The sequence below is a fragment of the Perca flavescens genome, chromosome 22 (assembly GCF_004354835.1).
Source record: "Perca flavescens isolate YP-PL-M2 chromosome 22, PFLA_1.0, whole genome shotgun sequence".
NCBI classification, from domain to species: Eukaryota; Metazoa; Chordata; class Actinopteri; order Perciformes; family Percidae; genus Perca; species Perca flavescens.
In genome coordinates this window covers 3,170,798-3,192,535 of record NC_041352.1, presented here as the reverse complement: position 1 = coordinate 3,192,535, position 21,738 = coordinate 3,170,798, and the positions used below count along the sequence as shown (strand labels likewise).

The 21,738-nt window shown below is 39.1% G+C and overlaps 1 protein-coding gene across 2 annotated transcripts; it reads right to left on the bottom strand.

The window, feature by feature from the left end:
• Positions 1–9,445: 9,445 nt before the first annotated feature.
• chchd7 (coiled-coil-helix-coiled-coil-helix domain containing 7) lies at positions 9,446–21,689 on the bottom strand. Of its 2 annotated transcripts, none has more exons than XM_028569911.1 (4): positions 21,306–21,689; positions 15,207–15,266; positions 13,890–13,988; positions 9,446–9,929 (listed from the first exon to the last, which is right to left on the bottom strand). In XM_028569911.1, the coding sequence occupies exons 2-4, from the start codon at positions 15,258–15,260 to the stop codon at positions 9,825–9,827; spliced, it is 258 nt and encodes an 85-aa protein (XP_028425712.1). In that variant the 5' UTR covers positions 15,261–15,266; positions 21,306–21,689; the 3' UTR covers positions 9,446–9,824. The 2 variants fall into 2 exon arrangements, with proteins under 2 accessions (XP_028425712.1, XP_028425713.1); XM_028569912.1 differs by lacking the exon at positions 21,306–21,689 and adding an exon at positions 21,171–21,249.
• Between the last annotated feature and the right edge of the window lie 49 nt (positions 21,690–21,738).

Sequence of the window (21,738 nt, the reverse complement as noted above, 5' to 3'; positions counted from 1 at the left end):
CGCAACTTTGGGACCGGAACACAAAGTGTAAACGCATTTCACTTTTCAAATTAAAAGTCCCGTGACTGTCTTCTGCAGCCAAGCTGAAGTATGCATGTGCTGCCTTTCATCGCCAGCAGCCTGATACAGTCTCCTGGCTGGCTTACAGCGCCACATGTTGGCAGAACCATTTAACACGTTCACTACATGGTATCTTCCCCTGTTATTTAACAGCGCAAACTGCACTTACACATTGACTTCAACTCAGTCTTGTATAAAGTAGACTTGAAAGCAATACTTGAGTAAAAGGAAAGGTCGGCTATCTTACCAGAAAATGATTGGTAGAAGTTAACCTCACCTTTTAGAATATTACTTGAGTGAAAGTCTTAAAGTATCTGATATTTACTGTACTTAAGTATGAAAAGCAATGTTATGATATTACATGTACTTAGCTATTAGAATTAAAATTAAAAGTAAAAAAGAAATCCAAACCTTCTTAAACATCAAATTCAAAGTCTGACATTAACAAATTGTAAAACAGAAACAGCATAAAAACATTTTTTTGTGAGAAAGAATCTTTCACTCCAATGTACAAAAACATTTCTTGCAAGTAAGGAGCAACGAAGATGCTTAGGGGGAAATGTATCGGAGTAAAAGGATACATTTCATTTAGGATATGTAGTGGAGTCAAAATCAAAGCCTCCAGAAATATAAATAACAAAGTCAAGTACAGCTACGTGAGAATACAGTAACAAAGTGTTTGTACTTTGTTACATTACAACACTGCTTCAACTAATGCAGTCTAGACTAACTAGTCCTTAGATTACAAAGCCACAAAGGCACAACAGGGCGTGGACTGGGAGTCAACTGCTGAAAAGACTCTTATCAGAGCTTCTAGGGCAACTTGAAGGTCCGACGTATGGAAATAATCCGACATGTTTGTTGTTATTTTCCTGTACTGGCGCATGCCTGTGACGCAAACGAAATATGGGGAGCCATTGTGAGCAGATTGGACCAGACGTTTGCATTTTTATCCTTTAGACGGGAATGCGACGGTGGAGCGTTTTTAAGATTTCCACTCTGGTGGGTGGTTTCACTTTTTTTTGCGTTTTTAAGCCCCCAAAAAACGCCGCTGCCGTGTAAACAAAAGGCACATCTGATCAAGTATGTTGCCGTTTTCACCCGCGAGCGTTGTCGTGTAAACAGGGCCCAACACAGCAGTCCTGCAATAAATGATCCCTTTATGAAGGTTATAATGTCGGCATTGTGTAGAAACTATGTTGATTCATTGGTATGATTTGTGGGATGTCATGATTATTTTGGAGGATGTAGTCTTTGGTGAAATGCATTGCATTATATTGGAGGTGTTTCTATTATTGTGTCCACTCAATTAATATCCATCCATCCATCCATCCATCTTCGTCCGCTTATCCGGTGTCGGGTCGCGGGGGGAGCAGCTCCAGCAGGGGACCCCAAACTTCCCTTTCCCGAGCAACATTAACCAGCTCCGACTGGGGATCGGCGTTCCCAGGCCAGGTTGGAGATATAATCCCTCCACCTAGTCCTGGGTCTTCCCCGAGGCCTCCTCCCAGCTGGACGTGCCTGGAACACCTCCCTAGGGAGGCGCCCAGGGGGCATCCTTACCAGATGCCCGAACCACCTCAATTAATATCAACAAGTGTATAAATAAAACGAGGCACAGAAACACCTGCCTGTATAATGCAACAGAGTTTGTCCTCGTTAAACATAACAAACTGCACTCAGTGGGACTAATGAGCAATATGAATTGAGAATATTACTGCCAAGGATGTATGTGAGGTGGACAATTGAACCCTTCAGCTGAAACGTGTCAGGTGTGCGGAGCCTGTTAGAGAGCGATAACAATCTACAGAATGGTAACTACTTTTTTTTTTTTTTTATTTAAAATGGTTTCTGTCCAATTACAGCGAGTTCACTGCTGATTGACAAAGAGGACTGACTCAGAAAAAGAGAACTGTATAACTTGACAATCGGTGCACAATGTATCACACAGAACAACCGATGATAGATTTTGGATTTTCACCTCGAAGCATGCTTACAATAAACCTAACACATTCAAAAACTGGTACTGGTCCATAACTGTTAAATTGTACCTTAGCAGAGATGAGACATTTTAAGAGACGCACACTTTACTTGATGGGAACTTTGTGCAGATCCTCTACAGTGAGGTACACCACCTGAAACAACACAAACACAGTTACACGCCATTACATTATGGCCATTTTGTAACAATGACTAAGGCCTCCTGCACACTGCCTGCGTGGCGTGAGCATGGTGGCCTATTTGCCGTCAATACTGCCGACGTTGTCTTTGCTGTAATCAAATCAGAATATATTTATGTTTAACATGGTATTTCATTGTATCAATGGGAACCATACATGTGTCCAGACAAGGCTACGTCAGACACGTTTCTGGTTTGTAAAGACATAGAAAATCCACACAGCTGACACGCAGGCAGTGAGCAGGAGGCCTAAAGAATAAAGATCATTTATCACACAGCTCATTTTCGGAGTATGTACTGTATACAGTAGCTCATTAAATCAGCTACAAATAGATATTAAGTTTGATTAGGGCTGCAGCTATTCTACCATTGCCAGACCATGCCAGTCTGGGACAGTGAAAGTACAGCGTGACTGTGGCTGTCAACAATAAATAATGTTTTTAGGAATAAACCTGCCTCCTGCGTGAACTGTCCCTAGCTGAATAGGGTAGGCCTATGCTACTCTATTTTAAAGGAACATGCCGACTTATTGGGAATTTAGCTTATTCACCGTAACTCCCAGAGTTAGACAAGTCGATACATACCCTTCTCATCTCTGTGCGTGCTGTAATGCTGTCTGACAGCTCCAGCGGCATCAGGCCAGCACAGATCATGCAGGTGACTGGTTCCAGCAATCCTACTGCTCCAAATAATGTTCCTATTTACATGTTGTGATTTATAGAGTCACAGCGTGTACAAAAAAACAACGTAACATGAGACACAGCCGTCTTCTAACTGTAAACAACCGGGAACTATATTCTCAGGCGGAAGAATATAGTACTTGGGTGGAGGATATGCTCGCAGCAAGCCTGTCTGAGAATATAGTTCCCGGTTTGTTTACTGTTAGAAGATGGCTGTGTCTCATGTTACGTTGTTTTTTTGTACACGCCAGACTCTACAAATCACAACATGTAAATAGGAACATGTTGGTGTTATTTTGTCCCTTTTGTCACAATTGGGAGCAGTAGGCTAGTTGGAACCAGTTACCTGCAGGATCTGTGCTGGGCTAAGCTAATGCTGGAGCCGTCAGGCAGCGTTACAGCACGCACGGAGATGAGAAGGGTATGTATGGACTTGTCTTACTCTGGGGGTTACGGTGAATAAGCTAAATTCCCAATAAGTCGGCGTGTTCCTTTAACGTGGGCCATAATGGTGGTACTTAGAGAACCTTATATATATTTTGAAATGGCACGTGGTGTAAAAAGTGCATGCATACTACGTGCAGAACTGAAATGACGTCGGAGGTCAAATGAGTTCCTACTCACCTGATCATGGCAGGGGTCGGGGTAGTCACAGATGTCCTGTGAGAAGACAGACCGTATCAGCATCTTCACCTCTTCAGGGTAAACATACGTGGGCTGGAACAGATCCCCCTCCTTCACACCGACCCTGTGAAACATCTGGAATCAAAGGGAGAGGAGAATGAAGAAAAAAAACGGAGGAAGAGCTGAGGCATTATTTCATAACTGCAGAAGGCTGGGAATACGCACAACTAATCCTTGAGGATTCACCGTCCTCATAACCACCATTTATCAACGCAGGGCTTCCCCCAGTGTGTTGTAAGCCTGGTGGCCCAACAGGCCTAAGTAGCCCCCTACCAGGCCTAAGCCACTGGGAATTATTAGTTACAGCGAGTGGCTCGGTTGGAAACTTAGACATAGTCATGCTGTATTTTCAAATTTCCAGTTAGCATTTAGCACTGACTTAATTATGGCCCCTATGGAATTTGTCTTAGTGCTTTTTTAAATTGTCAATTTCCGGATTCTGACCATGATTCTGTTATGACACAAACTATTGGGCTCTACATTAAAGCTATCGTGCGTAGTTTCTGTCTCCCCCATGAGGAATTCTAAGTAAGGATAACAACACTGTCGGCGCGTCCACATGGTGGACATCTGGCGGAATTTCAGGCAGCACCGGAGCAAGTCCGTTATATATGTTCAAAACTTATAAATGATGTAAGAAAGCAACGGCTGTAACACATATTTGCATTTAATTACACAATACAGGTACCGACCAGTTTCCTCTGCAGTAGCCTGTAGACCTTCCTGCGACGGGCGAGGTCCGTCCTGAGGCGTTTGGCAGCGTGGAGCAGTGACGCCATCCACACAGGAAGTCTGAGGAAAGGTGAGGATTTAGACATTTAAAATGAATCCAGATGGTTCTCTTCTGAGCTGTTTATGATGACACAACTTATCACCTCAACGTCTGATAATGGTTGACGCTGTAGATCTCAGACACAAAAGGAAAAAGAAAATAATAGTAAATCTCAAAGCCTCCGCAAAGGGTGAAATGCACCTGTAACGGCGCTGTAAAGCAAACAGCGTCTCGGTGCTGCTGTGGAAATTTGCACATATTTTAATTAAGTAAGATGCAGACATTTGGCACAAAATTGGCCCGTTTCTTCATATGTAGGCTTTTAGCTTTTTTTTTATGGATTAACGCAGGTGAGAAAAAGGTGCTGGAAACTTTAAGCTTACCCAAATGAACAGCAGAGGTCAACATACACGTCCATGAGAAGGTTGTTGGAGGGCAACAAGGTCTGTGAACCAAAACACAGTTTGTCTAAACACGACTTACAGCTAACGCTAGGGGTGTCACAATATCGGTTTTTAAATCAAATGGATCGACGATTCCCCCAGTATTTATCTCTCCACCCTTAAGCGATTCCACTGTCTCAGACTAATTTCCCAAATGTGAATGAAATCCTGAGAATCTCGCTAGAGTCTCCATCGTTTGGTGTAAGGTGGTCATAAAACTCAGTCCCAGTCAGTCTTTCTCCCTTTGTCTTCTGCAAGAAGCCGCAACATAAGTGGCATTTCCACAGACACTACTAGTCACCTCTGACTTATAAAGGTGTTTTCATTGATTCATTTCAAATGGGTTGTTGGCTCCAATATGTAAATATGTTTTGAAGTGTGTATGCCCTCCTGCCATTAACAATTAGGGGCCGGTGTGTTGGAGCCATTATGCAACTTTGTGTTTTGTTTTGTTTATATACCACGTAGGGGTGGGAATCACCAGAGGCCTCACGATACGATAGCATTGCGATACTTATGTCGCGATACGATATCATCACCATACTTAAATCACGATACGATAGCATCCCGATACTTATATCACGATACGATATCATCCCGATACTTATATCACGATACGATATCATCACGATACTTAAATCACGATACGATAGTATCACAATACGATATCATCACGATACTTAAATCATGATACGATATCATCACGATACTTAAATCACGATACAATAGCATCACAATACTTATATCAGGCTACGATATCATCACAATACTTAAATCACGATACGATAGCATCACAATACTTATATCACGCTACGATATCATCGCGATACTTAAATCACGATACGATAGCATCACGATACTTATATCACGATACAATATCATCACAATACTTATGTCACGATACGTTATTATTGCAGTTTTAAATATATTGTGATATTCTGCGATATATTGCAATTTATTACCCTTTTCCCAACTTCAAATTTTTCCCAGTTTCAAATGACGTCCCCAAAAGAAAACTTTGTCAACATTTGTTTTATCTAAAAAGATACATTACACATCATATAATAAAAGATCCATACTTGGCGTCTGTGTATCGATACAGTATTGCCACGGAAAATATCGCGATACTACGCTGTATGGATTTGTCTCCCCACCCCACCACATTATTAATGCATATGCGATTTTATGTTTAATCACTGGAGCATTGCTAACGGAAAAATATAAAGGTAATTAACCCTTGTGTTGTCTTCACCATCGTCCATGAACCTGACAGTCTGGGTCAAAATTTAAAAGTGCTATGAATGCTATGAAATTAAATAAATCAACAAATCATGGTTGATTTATTAATTAATCATGTAATCATTCATTTTACCTGCAAAGAACAGGGATGCATGTTTGTAAATGTTTCATACACAATGTACATGCATGCATCCAAGTTATTTTGGGGCAATTCGGTTGTAAGAAACCCAAATTTCTGATATAAAAAACTTTGAAAATGGGTCAAATTTGACTCGAGGACAACACATGGGTAACAACCAGAGATACACAGGTGTGTGTCTAAGAAGAAAGCAAACAGCTTCTCATCATGTCAGCGTGGCGTGTCAATATATTGTTGGATTTGTGTATGAAAAGGAGAACTAAACGAGAGATGAAATTACGGTGGCCCGCACACGGGTGAAAACGCACACAAATAAACCACAACACGCAACTAAAAGAAAAGGCACACAAATAAACCACAGCACGCAACTAAAAGAAAAGGCACACAAATAAACCGCAGCACGCAACTAAAAGAAAAGGCACACAAATAAACCGCAGCACGGCTTTTATTTTGCCGTTGATGGATCGTTTGTTTAAATATCACAACACATGTCCATCATAAGATTAACGGGAACCTGTGGTTAACTGTCTTTTTGGAGTTAAACTCCACAAGCGCCTGCAGGCTTAACAACCTCGCTGGCTGGCTGGCCGGCCGACGCACGCGCGCGCGCACACACACCACAGCAGGCGGGGGAGGGAGAGAGATACCCGTTTCTCACTGGGATACTTGTTTAAGTTATGACATAGCCGGTCTGAGAGACCTCCAGCATAGAGCGGGGTCTCGGAGTACTCCTGGCCGAGCGACGAGCTGCCATCCCCGGGAGGCGCCTGCTGACTGTCCCGTCACTTTATGGAGATTCTCAACTCCGAAAACTTTGAGGCAAATTGTCAATTCGGCAACGATGTTCACAAGACTGCCTATATTCGAAATGTAAACAGTTTATTTCTCGCCTAAAACGTTCTGAGAAGTGAATTTAGTGATGAATAAATTGTAGAAAATGGTAAGAATTGTCCTGTTGTTGGAAACACCAATGGTTGAGGCACGTGTGCATCACCTAAAACTGTCCCCTGGAAACACTTCCGTTGTCTTGTGGTTTATTTGTGTGCGTTTCATTTTAGTTGCGTGCTGTGGTTTATTTGCGTGCGTTGTCTTTTAGTTGCATGCTGTGTTTTATTTGCGTGCGTCTTCTTTTATTGCGTGCTGTGTTTTATTTGCGTGCGTTTTCTTTTAGTTGCGTGTTGTGGTTTATTTGCGTGCGTTTCATTTTAGTTGCGTGCTGTGGTTTATTTGCGTGTTTTCTTTTAGTTGCGTGCTGTGGTTTATTTGCATGCGTTTTCTTTTAGTTGCGTGCTGTGGTTTATTTGTGTGAGTTTTCTTTTAGTTGCGTGCTGTGGCCTCTCAGGGCCACCGTATAAAATGGACTATGTTACCTGTGCTACGGTGAGCAGGCCGTCTTGGAATAAATGGGTCACAGGTACTGAAAGATATTCAATGTATGGACATTTATTTAATGGCAGCCCAGAACACGCTCAAAGCAAGTTCTTCCTTTGTCCCACATCACTGGCCTAATGCAGGAGCTGTCAGAAGACTCTACATAATGTATTACAAGTAAAAGTAGGCTAGGCCTACTCAATGCAAAAACAACTCACAGTTCAGTCAATCAACCAAGTTTTTGGCTTATCATTTTAGCTGGACTTAAAAGCCTATGCATATTGTTGGGTAGTGTAGTTTATAATAAAACAATGTAGCCTATTTCATAAACTATGTGTTTTACATGTGTTAATGTGTAAAGTAACTAGTAACTAAAGCTGTAACAGATGAATGTAGTGGAGTAAAATGTCCAATATTTCTCTCTGAAATGTAACGGAGTAGAAGTAGAAAGTGGCATGAAAAGAAAAGACTCAAGTACATGTAGCCTACCTCAAAATTTTTCTTAAGAAGGCTACAGTACAAGAGTAAATTTCTTACATACATTCCACCACTGTTAATAACTTAACTACACGTCTGTAAGTTGTTACGAATAGTTACAAAGTGCAACAAATGCAACTTAAATGTATCAACCATAACTTCACCATCGGTTAGCCTGCATTATTATAAAAGGCGATTAGCTAGCCTAACAGGTAGCTAAATAGCTATAGCCTAACTGTTTTTTTCCCCCACAACTTTATTGAAAAAATACATTCAAATATACAATATTTCAGACACGTAAATAATATAACTGAATTAACATTCGGTTATTTGTATCCGTTGTAAAATGATATAGTCGACGGGGTAGAGTTAATGAAGTTCCAGCCTACCTGTGACCGTTAGCTCGTCACTCGGATCCGTGTGTTGTGTTCAAGTCTGTTCGTCCCGAGTGTGTAGCCTACAGACAGAACGATGACTGTATTACAGTCTATGGTAGAAATAGTGACTTCTATAGGCGTTTGGGAGCCGGTGTGGTGCCGAACATCTCCCCACTGACGGGCTTTCTTTACTGGTGTGAAGAAAAACTTTCTCTAATTGGGGTTTTTCTTAATCACTGCGTAGCTCGGAGGTACGGCAACAAAAGCCCATCTTCAACATCTCCATTTGACCGAATTGTACCTAAGTTTACACTTAAAGTAGCCCTCATCATATTGCCTACACAACCGTAAGACAGCCAGTAGATGGGGCAATAGCGCTGTCACATGATGCAATGTGGCTGTCACCTTTTGTCTTCTTCATCACCTTCTTTTTTCAACTCCAAATAAGGCATCCAAAATAATGACTCCTGGGGGATTTTGTGTCTGTCCTGCTGTGTCACTTTTTCCATCTTCCCAAATTAACGTGTGTGTGTGTGTATGTGTTTTAACATGATTATATAACTGATTTCTGTGTCTCCTGTTTTCTCACTGTGATTCAAATGGACAAAATGGGCCTGCTGGAGAAGGTGACTCCCTTCTGAGCCCAAAAAATAAAATAAACACAGTTTTGCTGCTGTTGTTAACTGCCATGGTTGATTTCCTCTGGCGGTCAAGACACGGCGCGTACACACACACACACACACACACACTCGTCATAACTGTAAGAGAGAGAGATGAGCTTCTTCAGCTCATAGACATGAGGTTGCAGAGACAGAATAGAGAGGATCTTCTCTTTACTTGAGAGATTAATTGAAAAATAAATGCTGAATTCAAATAATTGTTAAATACATTTATTATTTCAATTACAGCGGTCTTTACAACTATTTGGAACATGAAGTACATAAGTGAAATAGCAGGGCATCTGCAGGTCCTTAATACGTCTCAGAATCTATTTGATAGATATCAGGCCTTATGCGTTTCTGTATTTTTGTGCAGCTGTGCTGCTGCTTGACCGGGACAGAGAGCCTGGGGTCATGCGCTGGTGGTGAAGCTTCCCTTTAACTGATTTGGGGCAGCAGTAGCCTGACTCACCGGATGCAGACTGTTGGTATAAAAGCCTGCCGCTGGCCGCCTATTTCAGACGGGTCATTTTCATGTTGTGTCACTTCACGTCACGTTGTTATTAACCTCAATAAATAATACACCTTATATCTCGTCTTTCTGTGACTTCCCTCTCTATCCCTTTCATTTCAGGAGAGACCCGTTCCAGATGGTCCCACCCAGACGGCCTGAGCCTGAGGACAGGTCAGTCCTTGGCATCGGCAGAATGTCCTCCCAGTGTCTCTGCGTCACCCTGCCGACTCTCAGTACGGTTTGCCCCCGACAGTGGCGAGCATCTCCTGCCTCTCTGCAGCGGTGGGCATGTCGGGCCTCACGCCGTCTCTTCTCCTCTGCACCATGATGTTGTGCTGCGAGGAAAAACAAACACCAAAGGATTCAATGGCCTTCATTTAAAAATACTTCACATGACCTGAACGTTTCTGGACGGCTCCTAGGAAGCTTTGTGCCGAGGAGAGAGGTTTATGATGGGCTTATGGTTTGTGGAAGACTTAGGCGCCCATATTTGCCAGGGGTTTAGGGGTCATTCCTGAAAAAAACTGGATGTTTTTCAATAAAGAAAATAAATAAAAAAATGCAATTTCACATCATTTTGGACGATTACTAACACTATATCTGTGTCTAAAACGTTGGAAAATCTAGCTTAATGCTGCGAGTTGTAGGTTTTGTGATTTGTTTAAAAAAAAAAGGTTAACAAAAAATAATAATATATAATACTTACATACTAATATGACTAGCTGCTAGCATTGATATCCAGTATTAGTAGAAAAGCCTTACAAAAGACACAAAGGGTGCAAATCACACGTTTTTTTAATCACGATACGATATTATATTGATGTTTTGTCCCTGCGACCGATATAAGACGATACATAGACCGCACACAGTTTACATTTAGATTTATTTACAAAACAAAAAAAACTAAAATACATTGAGTATTTCATTACTAAGCTCTTCCAGACATTTCAATTAAAAGCAAACTACTCTTTTTGATAAAAATTCATTTTCATTTATTTTATTCATAAAAGGACAACGTATATTCATCAACATTTCTGTAAATGTGACAGTGTTAGCCAGCCAGATAATTTTCAACTCTAGCCCTTTGGCCAGATGTTCTGAGAATAAGAAATAGAAAGTGGAAATTTTAAAATAAAGGTACATCTGAAAGATGACTATAGGTATCAATATTTTCACTTTGTAGTGATAACACTGAATCTCTGGGGATTGTTTGATATGGATCCAGATCACCCCTACTCGTTTGTATTAAAAGGCTACTCTACCAATTTACCACACCATGGTCTATTTCCCATGCATGCATGATGTCTTCTGTGGCTCTGGAAGACTTCTGTCCAGTCTGAGACAATAATGACATCACTATGACATCATCAGGGTTATCTCAGTCGGGGCATAGAGACGACAGAACAGAAAGCCTGCTTCACAAACTGGAGGTGTGAGGTTTATATGGCAGGCAGACAGGGTCTTTAACAACAACAACAACAACAACAAAAAAAAAAAAAAAAAGATGCTGTTTGTAGCATTATGGGAAGCTTAGAGAACAGGGTTTTTGGATGTAATGGTAATGTTATTTTATTTAAACAGGGACAATACACAATTAAACATTAACCTGGTATGAGGAAAAGGAGAAATGCATTGCACCAGGTTGCTACTTTCCACCCGTAGTCCCTGGGCAGGTGGCTAAAACAATAAATATGCAATGCAAGTGGAGTACAAAACATCACAATATACACAATATATAATTTTACAAACACATTCACACCTAGTCTAGAATAATACAAGTATGTGCAAAGTAGGCATGGGCCTGTTACCGGTTTCAAGGTAAGGTAGGAGCTGCTTTATATGCCTGGTCAAGGAGAGAACGTGCAGTTCAGTAATCCCTCTCCCTGCCAGTGTGCAGTGTGTTTAAAAATAAAATACACTGTGTTCACTGGAAAAAGAACGTTTTTTACCCAGACATTGAAAAAAAAAATGATACATTTAAAGCCGTAATTGCGATACCGTAATACCATGAAACGGTGATGTATTTTTGCTGAAGGTTATCATACAGTCAGAATCTCATACCTGCCCATGCCTAGTAAAAAGTTTAAGATTTATTTCATTAGGACAATGCACATTAATCAACATTTCTGTAAATGCGCCAGTGTTAGCCAGTTGGCATATTTTCAACTGTAGTCCTAGTTGCATGCATGGCTTTATGGTGGGAAGAAACCGGAGCACCCAGAGGAAACGCACACAAAACACGGGGAGAACATGCAAACTCCAATTAGAATTTTGCTGTGAGGCAGAAGTGCTAACCACTGAGCCACTGTGCTGCCTTGCATCATATAGAGATGCATATAGGAACTAAATCCCTCAGACATAAAATATGTAACATTTCTGATTTATATCTGCTTAAAATTATCATATTTTGCTCATTTTCAGGTTCATAATTGCATTTAGAGGTTATATCAGAATAATTTTCAAAAAACACCATATTTTTGCACATTGCTGCAGCTCCCCTTTTCACCCTGTGTTGAGCTCTCTGTTTTAGCTACAGAGTGAGACATCTCACCTTCTGTTACATCTTTGTTGGGAGTCGCACATGCTCAGTAGCTAGGTAAGGACTACTAGCCAGTCAGAAGCAGAGTATGAGGGCGTGCCCTGTCAGTACCTAGGTAAGGACTACTAGCCAGTCAGAAGCAGAGTATGAGGGCGTGCCCTGTCAGTACCTAGGTAAGGACTACTAGCCAGTCAGAAGCAGAGTATGAGGGCGTGCCCTGTCAGTACCTAGGTAAGGACTACTAGCCAGTCAGAAGCAGAGTATGAGGGCGTGCCATGCTAGCAGCTAGGTGAGCATTATAACGTGTGTTCCAAAGAGACCACGTTGGTCTCTGAAGTAAAGGCTGGACTACAATAGAGCTGTTTGGAGCAGTTGGTGAACAGTGGTTTCTGATGGAGATGGTAAGTCCCTTTGGGGTGGACTTTGGGCTTTTTCACTTTGTAAACCTATAACGTGCACAAAAAAAGATATATAACACAATAAAGGAAAGGGAAAAAACCAAAAAGCATAACATGAGCACTTTAGGTAATGGCTTTTTTCATTCCGACATAGGTGTCCATTACATAAATGTTCATCATGTCTTTAATCTGACATGATCGTTGCAGAAAAAGCCACAATGCTGCGTGATATTTTGCAAGACACAGAGTTGGAACTTTGATTTCATTCCTATTCGCTCACAGCATGAATGAAACAACCTGCAACCAAGGGAAAACATAGAAGAATCTTCTCTACTAGCTCATTCAAAGGATTTCAGAGTTTATTAAACGGATTCCATTGTCTTTGTCCATAACAAGTTATAATTAATGGTGGAGCAGCCCGATATAAGGAAAAGATCTGACTGCCATTATTTTTGACGGATATTGCATCTGAATTGAAAACAATAAATTTAAATTATAGTGTGATTTGTACCAAAGAGAGATTATTTCTTTAGTTTGTAGGATAGGATTGGTAAAATGGGAGGTCTCTGCAGCACCACGATACTTCATTCAGAAGGGGTTGACACGTTTTGCCTTTAACAAATATTGAAATGAATGGGACAGCTTTCAGTTCAGACTTGAGGCGTGTTAAAGGGGCTAGAGAAATGTCCCGGGTGACTCTAGCTTGTATTGAGACATGTCAACTCATCAGCACATCTATTTTACAAGGTACGTGTCTGAAAGAGGTTTAAAAGTCGAGATATCTCGGCCTCTGTTGCTTCAACTTTGACCACTCTCTCCAAAAATCTGTCTCTCATGAGTCCCACAACCTTAGGGAAATGCAATACTAAAATCGCTGGAGAGCTCTAATACAAAAAAAAAAAAAACATTTCCGTGTTTCAATTTGAGAACTTTTTTGTTTTTTTCTCCTTTTTTTTAAAAATTCATTTTTCTGACTTCCTCTATTCTCTCCCTATGTGCCCAGTTCTCTCCGTGTTGCAGATAGGCCTGTAGCAATTATTACATAATTGACTAATTGTCCATTTTTTTCAGATAATCAGGGTTTCTTTGTTTAAACCGCAATGAATTGCCAACATCAGCTAAGACGTATGACTGTTGATGGTAATTGTTGATTTTGTTTAGATATGCCAACTCATTATTTCAACTGTTAGTCGTTGGCACTTGGCCAACAACATACTGAGGTACATTCCACCCCTGAAGATGACTATGCCTTCCCCTGCATCCAACTCTCATCTTTTTTTAAAGATGAAATCTGTGAATTCTTTTTTCCCTACCCATTCCTCAGTTTGGTCTCTTTGACGCTGGGATCTAACACTCACCCAGTATTTCCTACAGCTCTTATAGCTTTGGAAGTAGGCCGAACACATGCTTTTATCGTAGTTGTAGGCATTCAAACACTTCTGGGAGGCATCGCTTTCCTGAAAGAAAGAGAAGAAGTTTTTTATCCATCCGACAGTTTTAAAGTGAATAAAAGCCTGTGATGACGTCACATGCTGTTTTGCGGTCACATTGGTATATCGACCAGATTGGAGACATTTTAAACCTCCTTTTGTCCTCGGGTCAAATTTGATCCATTTTCAACAAGTTTCTATATCAGAAATTTGTTTTTTTTATTTGAACCAAATTGTCAAAAAAAAATAAATAAAAAAATAAATAATGTGAATGGTTTCCGTACACAAGTAAAAATGAATGATCACATTGATTTTGGGTGTTTAAATCAATTTTATAGATTTGAAAAAAAGAAATGTCGGGAAAATATTTAAAAACGTGGGGTGGGAAAAACATAAAAAAAGCGCCACAAAAGGGTCGAAAAAGACGACCAAAACGTTGAGAAAAAAAAAAAAAAAACGTAATTTAAAATTTGGACCCAGTAAACACAAGGGTTAAGGTGTTCCCATTCAATTTGCACTGAATCACACGCCATCCGAGTTTACATTTGTAAACAGTGTGCTTGCGACACATAAAGCTAGAATAAGACAATAACGTTAAATTTCTTAGGGTTTTGCTATCTGAAATAGCTGCTGTTTGGCTATTGTGAATAATTTAAAAAGTCTCTCGTCTCCTCGGTCGTCCACTCATATCTGTCTTTGTTGATACCCGCCGTGTCTGCAAAGAAAGCAGAAATACCAAATACCAAGACCTAAAACTTGGGCGCCTGGATAGCTCAGTTGGTAGAGCGGGCGCCCACATATAGAAGTTTACTCCTCGACGCCGCGGCCCAGGTTCGACTCCAACCTGAGGTCCTTTGCTGCATGTCACTCTCTCCCTTTTCAGTTCTTCAGCTGTCCTGTCAATAAAATGACCTAAAACTTCTTCCTCTTTGTTTTAACAGCAGGTAGCAACCATAAAATTACCCAAAACGTAAATCGCAATTCCTTATTTATTCCACAAATAACATTTCCGTCAGTGTTTATCACATAAGCGGTGTACCGATTAAGATAAACTCCAATGAGATCTAACGTACAAACTTTGTGTGGATATTCATGGGATTCAATCAAATTTTACAGTTTACATAAGGCATTGGATTGTTATCCAATTCCCATAAAGACGTGTGGATGGAAACATGGCTACAGTCACATCCCAGCAGCAGGCAGATGTTTGACACAATGCAGGATGGGAAGAGTCGGTCAGCTTACCTCGATGCATGGGTTGATGTCCTGATTCCGAACTTTTCCTGCTTTTTTATCCATTTGGATCTGTGTAAGATACAGGACAATACAAACAGGTTCAGTTTTTGCACAAGGGTCATGAATTACTTCTTTTGTGTGGGTGTGTGTGTGTGTGTGTGTGTGTGTGTGTGTGTTTATTACAAGTCATTCATCACATGTAACTATAATGAATTAAACAGTGGAATGATACTGATGATTTTTCTACGGCTCAGTTCATTTGAATACTTTAATAAAATCAGCAAATATTTGTGACCAAGGCATCTTCTAAATGTGTGAACCAATTGTATAATTGTAAATAAGCATTATTAATGTGCCATGTATTTTTAGAAGCTAGAGAAAGTGTTACTGAGCAACTCACACATTTGCTTTTTATATTGTAGGATTAAAATGGATCAACAATAAAACATTCATTATAGGGCATGGACAATTAATTGATTACTCAATTAACCATTCTACTGGAAATTAATGTTTAGCAATATTTTATAACCAAGTAATAGTTTAAGTCATTTTGAAAGGAAAAGTTAAAAACATTTGCTTGGGTCTTTTTCTCAGAGTTGAGGAGTTTTGCACGACTCGGTTTGATTTCACAGTAATCGGATTACGTTTGGGCTTTGGACTGCTGCTTGAACTGGGATGGACGTTTCTTTTTAGAAGTGTGAAAGTGCAGCTACCATATTAATGATAAAAACAGATTGTTGACTGTAACACATTTCGCTTAGCAGTAGGACTGGGTAATACATGGATATTATATCAGTATTGATATATGAGGGTAGCTATCGTCTTAGATTTTGGATACCGTAATATAATAAAAGTGTTGCCTTTACTGGTTTTAAAGGCTGCGTTACAGTAAAGTGATGCCATCTTCTGAACTTACCAGACTGTTCTAGCTGTTCAATTTTTTGCCTTTACCCACTTAGTCATGATTACTGATGATTATTTATCTATAAATCTAATTGTGTAAATATTTGTGTGAAAGCAGTAACAGTAAAGCCTACAATATGGGTGCAATATCGACATCCATGTATTTGGTCAAAAATATCGTGATATTTGATTTTCTCCGTACTTTCTACTTCAGGGGTGTCAAACATTCGGCCCTTGGGCCAGAACCGACCCGCCAAAAGGGTCCAATCAGGCCCACTGGGTGACTTTGCAAAGTGTGAAAATTGCAGAGAAGTAATTAATCCCAATTCCAAATTGACCACTTTAATCTAAGAGAATATCAGAGATCTTTTTTACTCAGAATATTACCCCTCACTCCCAGGTCCGTAAAACTTTTTTTTTTTTTCCTACAATGGCCTTAGAACGCTGTTGTAGAAGAAGCAACTTGCGTTTGCCAACATCAAGCTGACAAGCAACAAGGGGTGTTGATTTACACATCACACAACCATTTATGAAAGTGTCCAAACACTTAACTGTGACCATTAGCACAACTGCGGTTTAGTGCACATCATTTTTTTAAATAAATGTAAAAAAAAAAATAAACTGATTTGCCGCTGAATGTATCTTTTAACTGGCTACACCTGCTGCGCACACATGGCGTAGGATTGTGTGAGTCACTGGCGAGACAGAGAGCTTTTGCTTTGGGATGGTTGTTGTTTCTTCAGTTTTTTGGAGCCGGCACAGAGCTGTGATAGCTCGTGGGACGAGATCTTGTTACACCTCTACTAACTAACTAACTAACTAACTAACTAACTAACTAACTAACTAACTAACTAACTAACTAACTGTTTGAGCACTAGTTTAAATGAGAGCCAGCCGCAACATGTACATTGTGACCAGAGTGTGATTTATACTGTCCTCTGGTCAAATTTGACCCATTTTTCAAAGTTTTTTTATATCAGAAAATATGGGCCTTCGAAATAAGCGCAGAAAACGTACAAAAAATAAGAACATGACAAAACGATGTGAGGAGCAACAAAAATGATGACAAATAACATCAAAAACACCGGGGAAAAAAAACCTTCAAAAACGTCGGGAAAAGTGCCCAAAACATTACAAAAGTGACAAAAACATCGAAAAAAAACGACAAAGTTGAAGTTGAAAAAAACCAAAAGCTACTAAAAACAACAAAAGGTTTTTTTTCCAAGACAACACAAGGGTTAAAAGGACGATACCAATCTAGACATTTGAGAGTAAAAACTATCTGATAACTACACGTGAGTGTATAGGGCTGGGCCATATGGAGAAAAATCAAACCTCACCATATTCTTGACCAAATATCAATAGTGCGATGATATTGTCGGGTTGACTATAATATTATGCTTTCACAAAATATTTTTTACAATGAGATTTTAGATACATAATCATCAATAATGTGGTAAACAGCTTCAAGGGAAATAATAGATAGATAGATAGATAGATAGATAGATAGATAGATAGATAGATAGATAGATAGATAGATAGACACACTATGTTTACATGCGTGCACAAAAATAGTGTGAGGTTAAAACAAATCTGCAATTCTTCAAATGATATTCCCTAAAATGTTTCACGACATATTTCCTGAGAATATGGAGTGAGGATGTACTTGTCATTATCAGTTTAGACAACGTAATCATATCCCAATATCTCGATATAGGATTTCATCACAATATGATTCCATTCAAAGGCGATAAATCATCATAGGGCTGTGCAATTAATTGAAATTTAATGGCGATTATGATTTCGGCTCCCAATGATCACAAAAACAGAATAATCGAGAAAAACAATTATTTAGCTCATTACGTTTAGCAAGTAAACTCTTATTTTAGTTCAAATATGAAGAGTATTAAAGGCAAATTTCACAGTTGTGTTTTTTTATTGTTGATTTATTTAACTTTTTCCACAGTTTTTTTAAGTTCAATAATTGCAACATCCTTTCCAGAGCTCAACGAGTAATCGTGTTAAATTATCGTGATTTCAATATTGACCAAAATAATTGTGATTATATATTTTTTTCCATAATCGAGCAGCCCTAAATCATCATGTGTGCAAAATGTTGCTGCTCGCTTTTTAACAAATACACGTAGACATGCACACATCACCCCCGTTCTCTACACCCTCCATCGGCTCCCTGTGCGTTTTAGAATCCATTTTGAGGTTTTTCATGTTTGTGTTAAAGGCCTTAACCCCTCCTGTTGTCCTCAGGTCTAATTTGACCCAGTTTCAAAAAGTTTCTGTCAGAAATTTGGGTTCATTTTGCAGTTGAAGCCCCATGACTCTGGAACAAGTTACCACCTGACATTCATACTAGACGTAGCTCTCTTTACATCCAAAGTCAAAACTTAACGTAGTAGTGGTGTGACAATATCCCTCTCCTCCTCCTCCTGTTTCTATGTAACCTTTTCTGATTTGACGGTTTTCTATATTTTTAATTCTTTTTTATTGTATGTTATGCCGTTTTATTCATGGTTCTTGATGTAAAGTACTATGGATACCTGCTGGTTGCTGTAAAAAAAAATTGCTATATAAATAAATGTTGATTGATTGATTGATTGATTGATTGATTGATTGTATTGAATTGAATTAGAGCCGGGCTGATATATTGCCGGGCCCATATTATCGGCCGATATTAGGCATTTTCCAAACTATCGGTATCTGCGTTTATAATGGCCGATAAATGAATATTTAAAAAATAAAAACGGACGAAACAGCCTTCAACCAGGTTCTGAGTGTTGGCGTTGCATAGTTTGTCCATCAGAGGGCGTTCTCCAACCTCCCTGTTGGCAACACACTTTGATTTTTGTTGTTGTTATTGTGTTTTTGTTCAAAGGACTTTAATTTTCATATCTTAAGTTTGTATTTGCATTTTATTTATCAGAACTTTAATATAACTAATGTTAGGGAAATCTGTTTATGTTTTGTTACGCGTTTCTGGATTTCGTTTTTTAGATATATATCGGCCAATATATCGGAATATCAGATTTTTAAATCACCAAATATTTGTATTGATATCGGCCTTAAAAATCCTTTATCGGCCGGGCTCTATATTGAATTATCACCCAGCCGTATGCGGAGCCCATATTAATTCAAACGTAAACACTTTTGTTTTTCTAAGGATCCCTTATTTGGTTATTTTAGAGTTGTATCACTCTATATATATATATATATATATATATATATATATATATATATATATATATATATATATATATATATATATATATATATATATATATATATATATATTAGGGCTGTCAAAATTAACGCGTTAATTTTTTAATATTTAACTCGTTAAAAAAAATTAACAAAATTAACGCAGCTGTGTTTGTTTACTTCATGTGGCGGCTGAGAAACGTAATATGTCTCCATAACACCAGGTGGCGCTACTCTGTATTGTTGCCTGAGTAATGAAAACCGGCAGCTGATTGGATGAACGCGTCACATGGGTTTGTTTTCTCCGGATATTGAGAGCCAGACTGTCATGGCGGCCGTTCAGAATACGATCTCATATTGTACTAAGATAGTTCACTGAAACATGTTTCTGAAAACATTTTAAGCGAGAAATAGGCCGTGCAGTTGAAGAATCTGTCTTCATTTCAGCTCAACAAAGGTCAGTTTAGAAGATTTTCGTCAGATTTTGAGAGACTAGTCACGTCACCTCACTCCGCTCGCCATTTCCGGGTGAGTCCCGACTGCCCTGCCGCCGACTGAACATAGGCTCGTTGGAGATGAACTGAACTCTCGGCTCGTTGGAGATGAACTGCCCCTCGCCTGTAAAGTAGACGAGAGCAGGCGACAGCAGCCGGGGACGGTGACAAAAATCTGCTCTCAAGTCAGACAGTTTCTAGCAGTTTCAGCAGCCTTCAGCAGGACTAAGCCAAATTGTTGCTGCTGTTGTTCTGAAAGATATTAAACATTCTGAACTTAGCAGAACCTTTCCTTGTTTGTTTTTTTCTTCATATTTGCAAAGTTAAATGATTTAGCATTTAAATATCCATTATTATAAGCTTCAGTCTCAATTTAAAAAAGCAATTAATTACAGCAAATTGTGCAATTAATTAGTTAATTTTTTTAATTGATTGACAGCCCATATATATATATATATATATATATATATATATATATATATATATATATATAAATAAATAAATAAATGAATAGCATATAACATTGTTAGCAATAACAAATACTTAAAAACAAAAAATTGTATTAACCTGTCCAAAACATATATTGTTTAGGGTCGAAGTTTGACTGAAAATGTCACTAATAGATGTACCATTTTACCAGACTTGTTTAGAATTTTCAATGGCATGTCCATGCAGAAATACTTGCAGCTAAAATTCTACTGAATACATTATTTGATATAATGTATATCACAATACTAATTGATTTTCAAAACAATTTTAAGCAATGTCCAGATATTGCATATCTGAGGGTATTTAATGAGTTAAAAAAAAAAAAAAAGGATAGGATAATTCAAACTTTACAAACTTTCAAAGGTTTTAAATAAAAGTTGTGTTTACTGTAACTTCTCTATTCTATCAGGCCCAACGACAACATATTGGCAACACGTATTGGCTGTGCAGCTCATATAGCTAGGTTGAGAAAACACATCACAATCTTTTCAATCTTTCGCAAAAATAAATATACCGACAGTTTGTGATAGTCTAGCTACATTATGCATAATGCCTACTGGAGGTCAGAAGTTGTAGCCTTCTACACAAAGTCAATCTGAACTAGCTAAAAAAAGCCTTTTGCTATCTCTAACCACATTGTGTATTAGTGGAATAAAAGTTAAAATAGACCTGAAACCTAGCCTATTTGTCCTACTACTATTTAAACTATTTCAGTTTGGAGTTAAATGTATGCCGAATTTAAAAGTGGCTCTTCGTTTTGTAGAAAATAGCCTACCGTTATTCGTATCGACACATTTTAATAAACACGTCTTGGTCAACTGTCCGATTTTTCAGTGGGACAGGTGTCCTCCACTAGGCTATATCTGTAGCCTACCGTTGCTGCATTGTAACACGTTGACCTTCATTGATGTTACCAAACAGGGGACACTTGGGAACGGCTTTTCATTTAGCTGGAATGACTAACGTGACGGTGAATGGAGATACAGCTACACGTTAATAGGCTACCTACCTTTTAAAATAGCCTACCAACTTGTATCCAGCGGTAGTCTAATGACTTGTGGATGCGCCCAATATCCAACACCAGTGAAGACGGTCCAGTTTTTTTTTAAATATGCTACCAAAAATAACTGCTAATAATAGCTATTTAAAAAAGTAGCCTATGCTGTAATTTAGCCTATATCCCCTTGGAATGCTAGCGAGCGTCCTGCTTCAAAAGCTAGTGAACAGCTATACGTTAGCATAGGCTACATGTGGCTAACGCTAACTAATAAAGCTACACAAGCCATAGGCTACAACCTCCCCGTCATGCTCAAGACAACTCCACTCTCGTTGTTGCAACAGCGCACCAGGAAAATCACCCGCACCGTCACCGACAAATGACAGCCACATCAGCCAACGAGAACCCCTGAAGACTAACCACGTGGAGTGACAATCCAATGAGC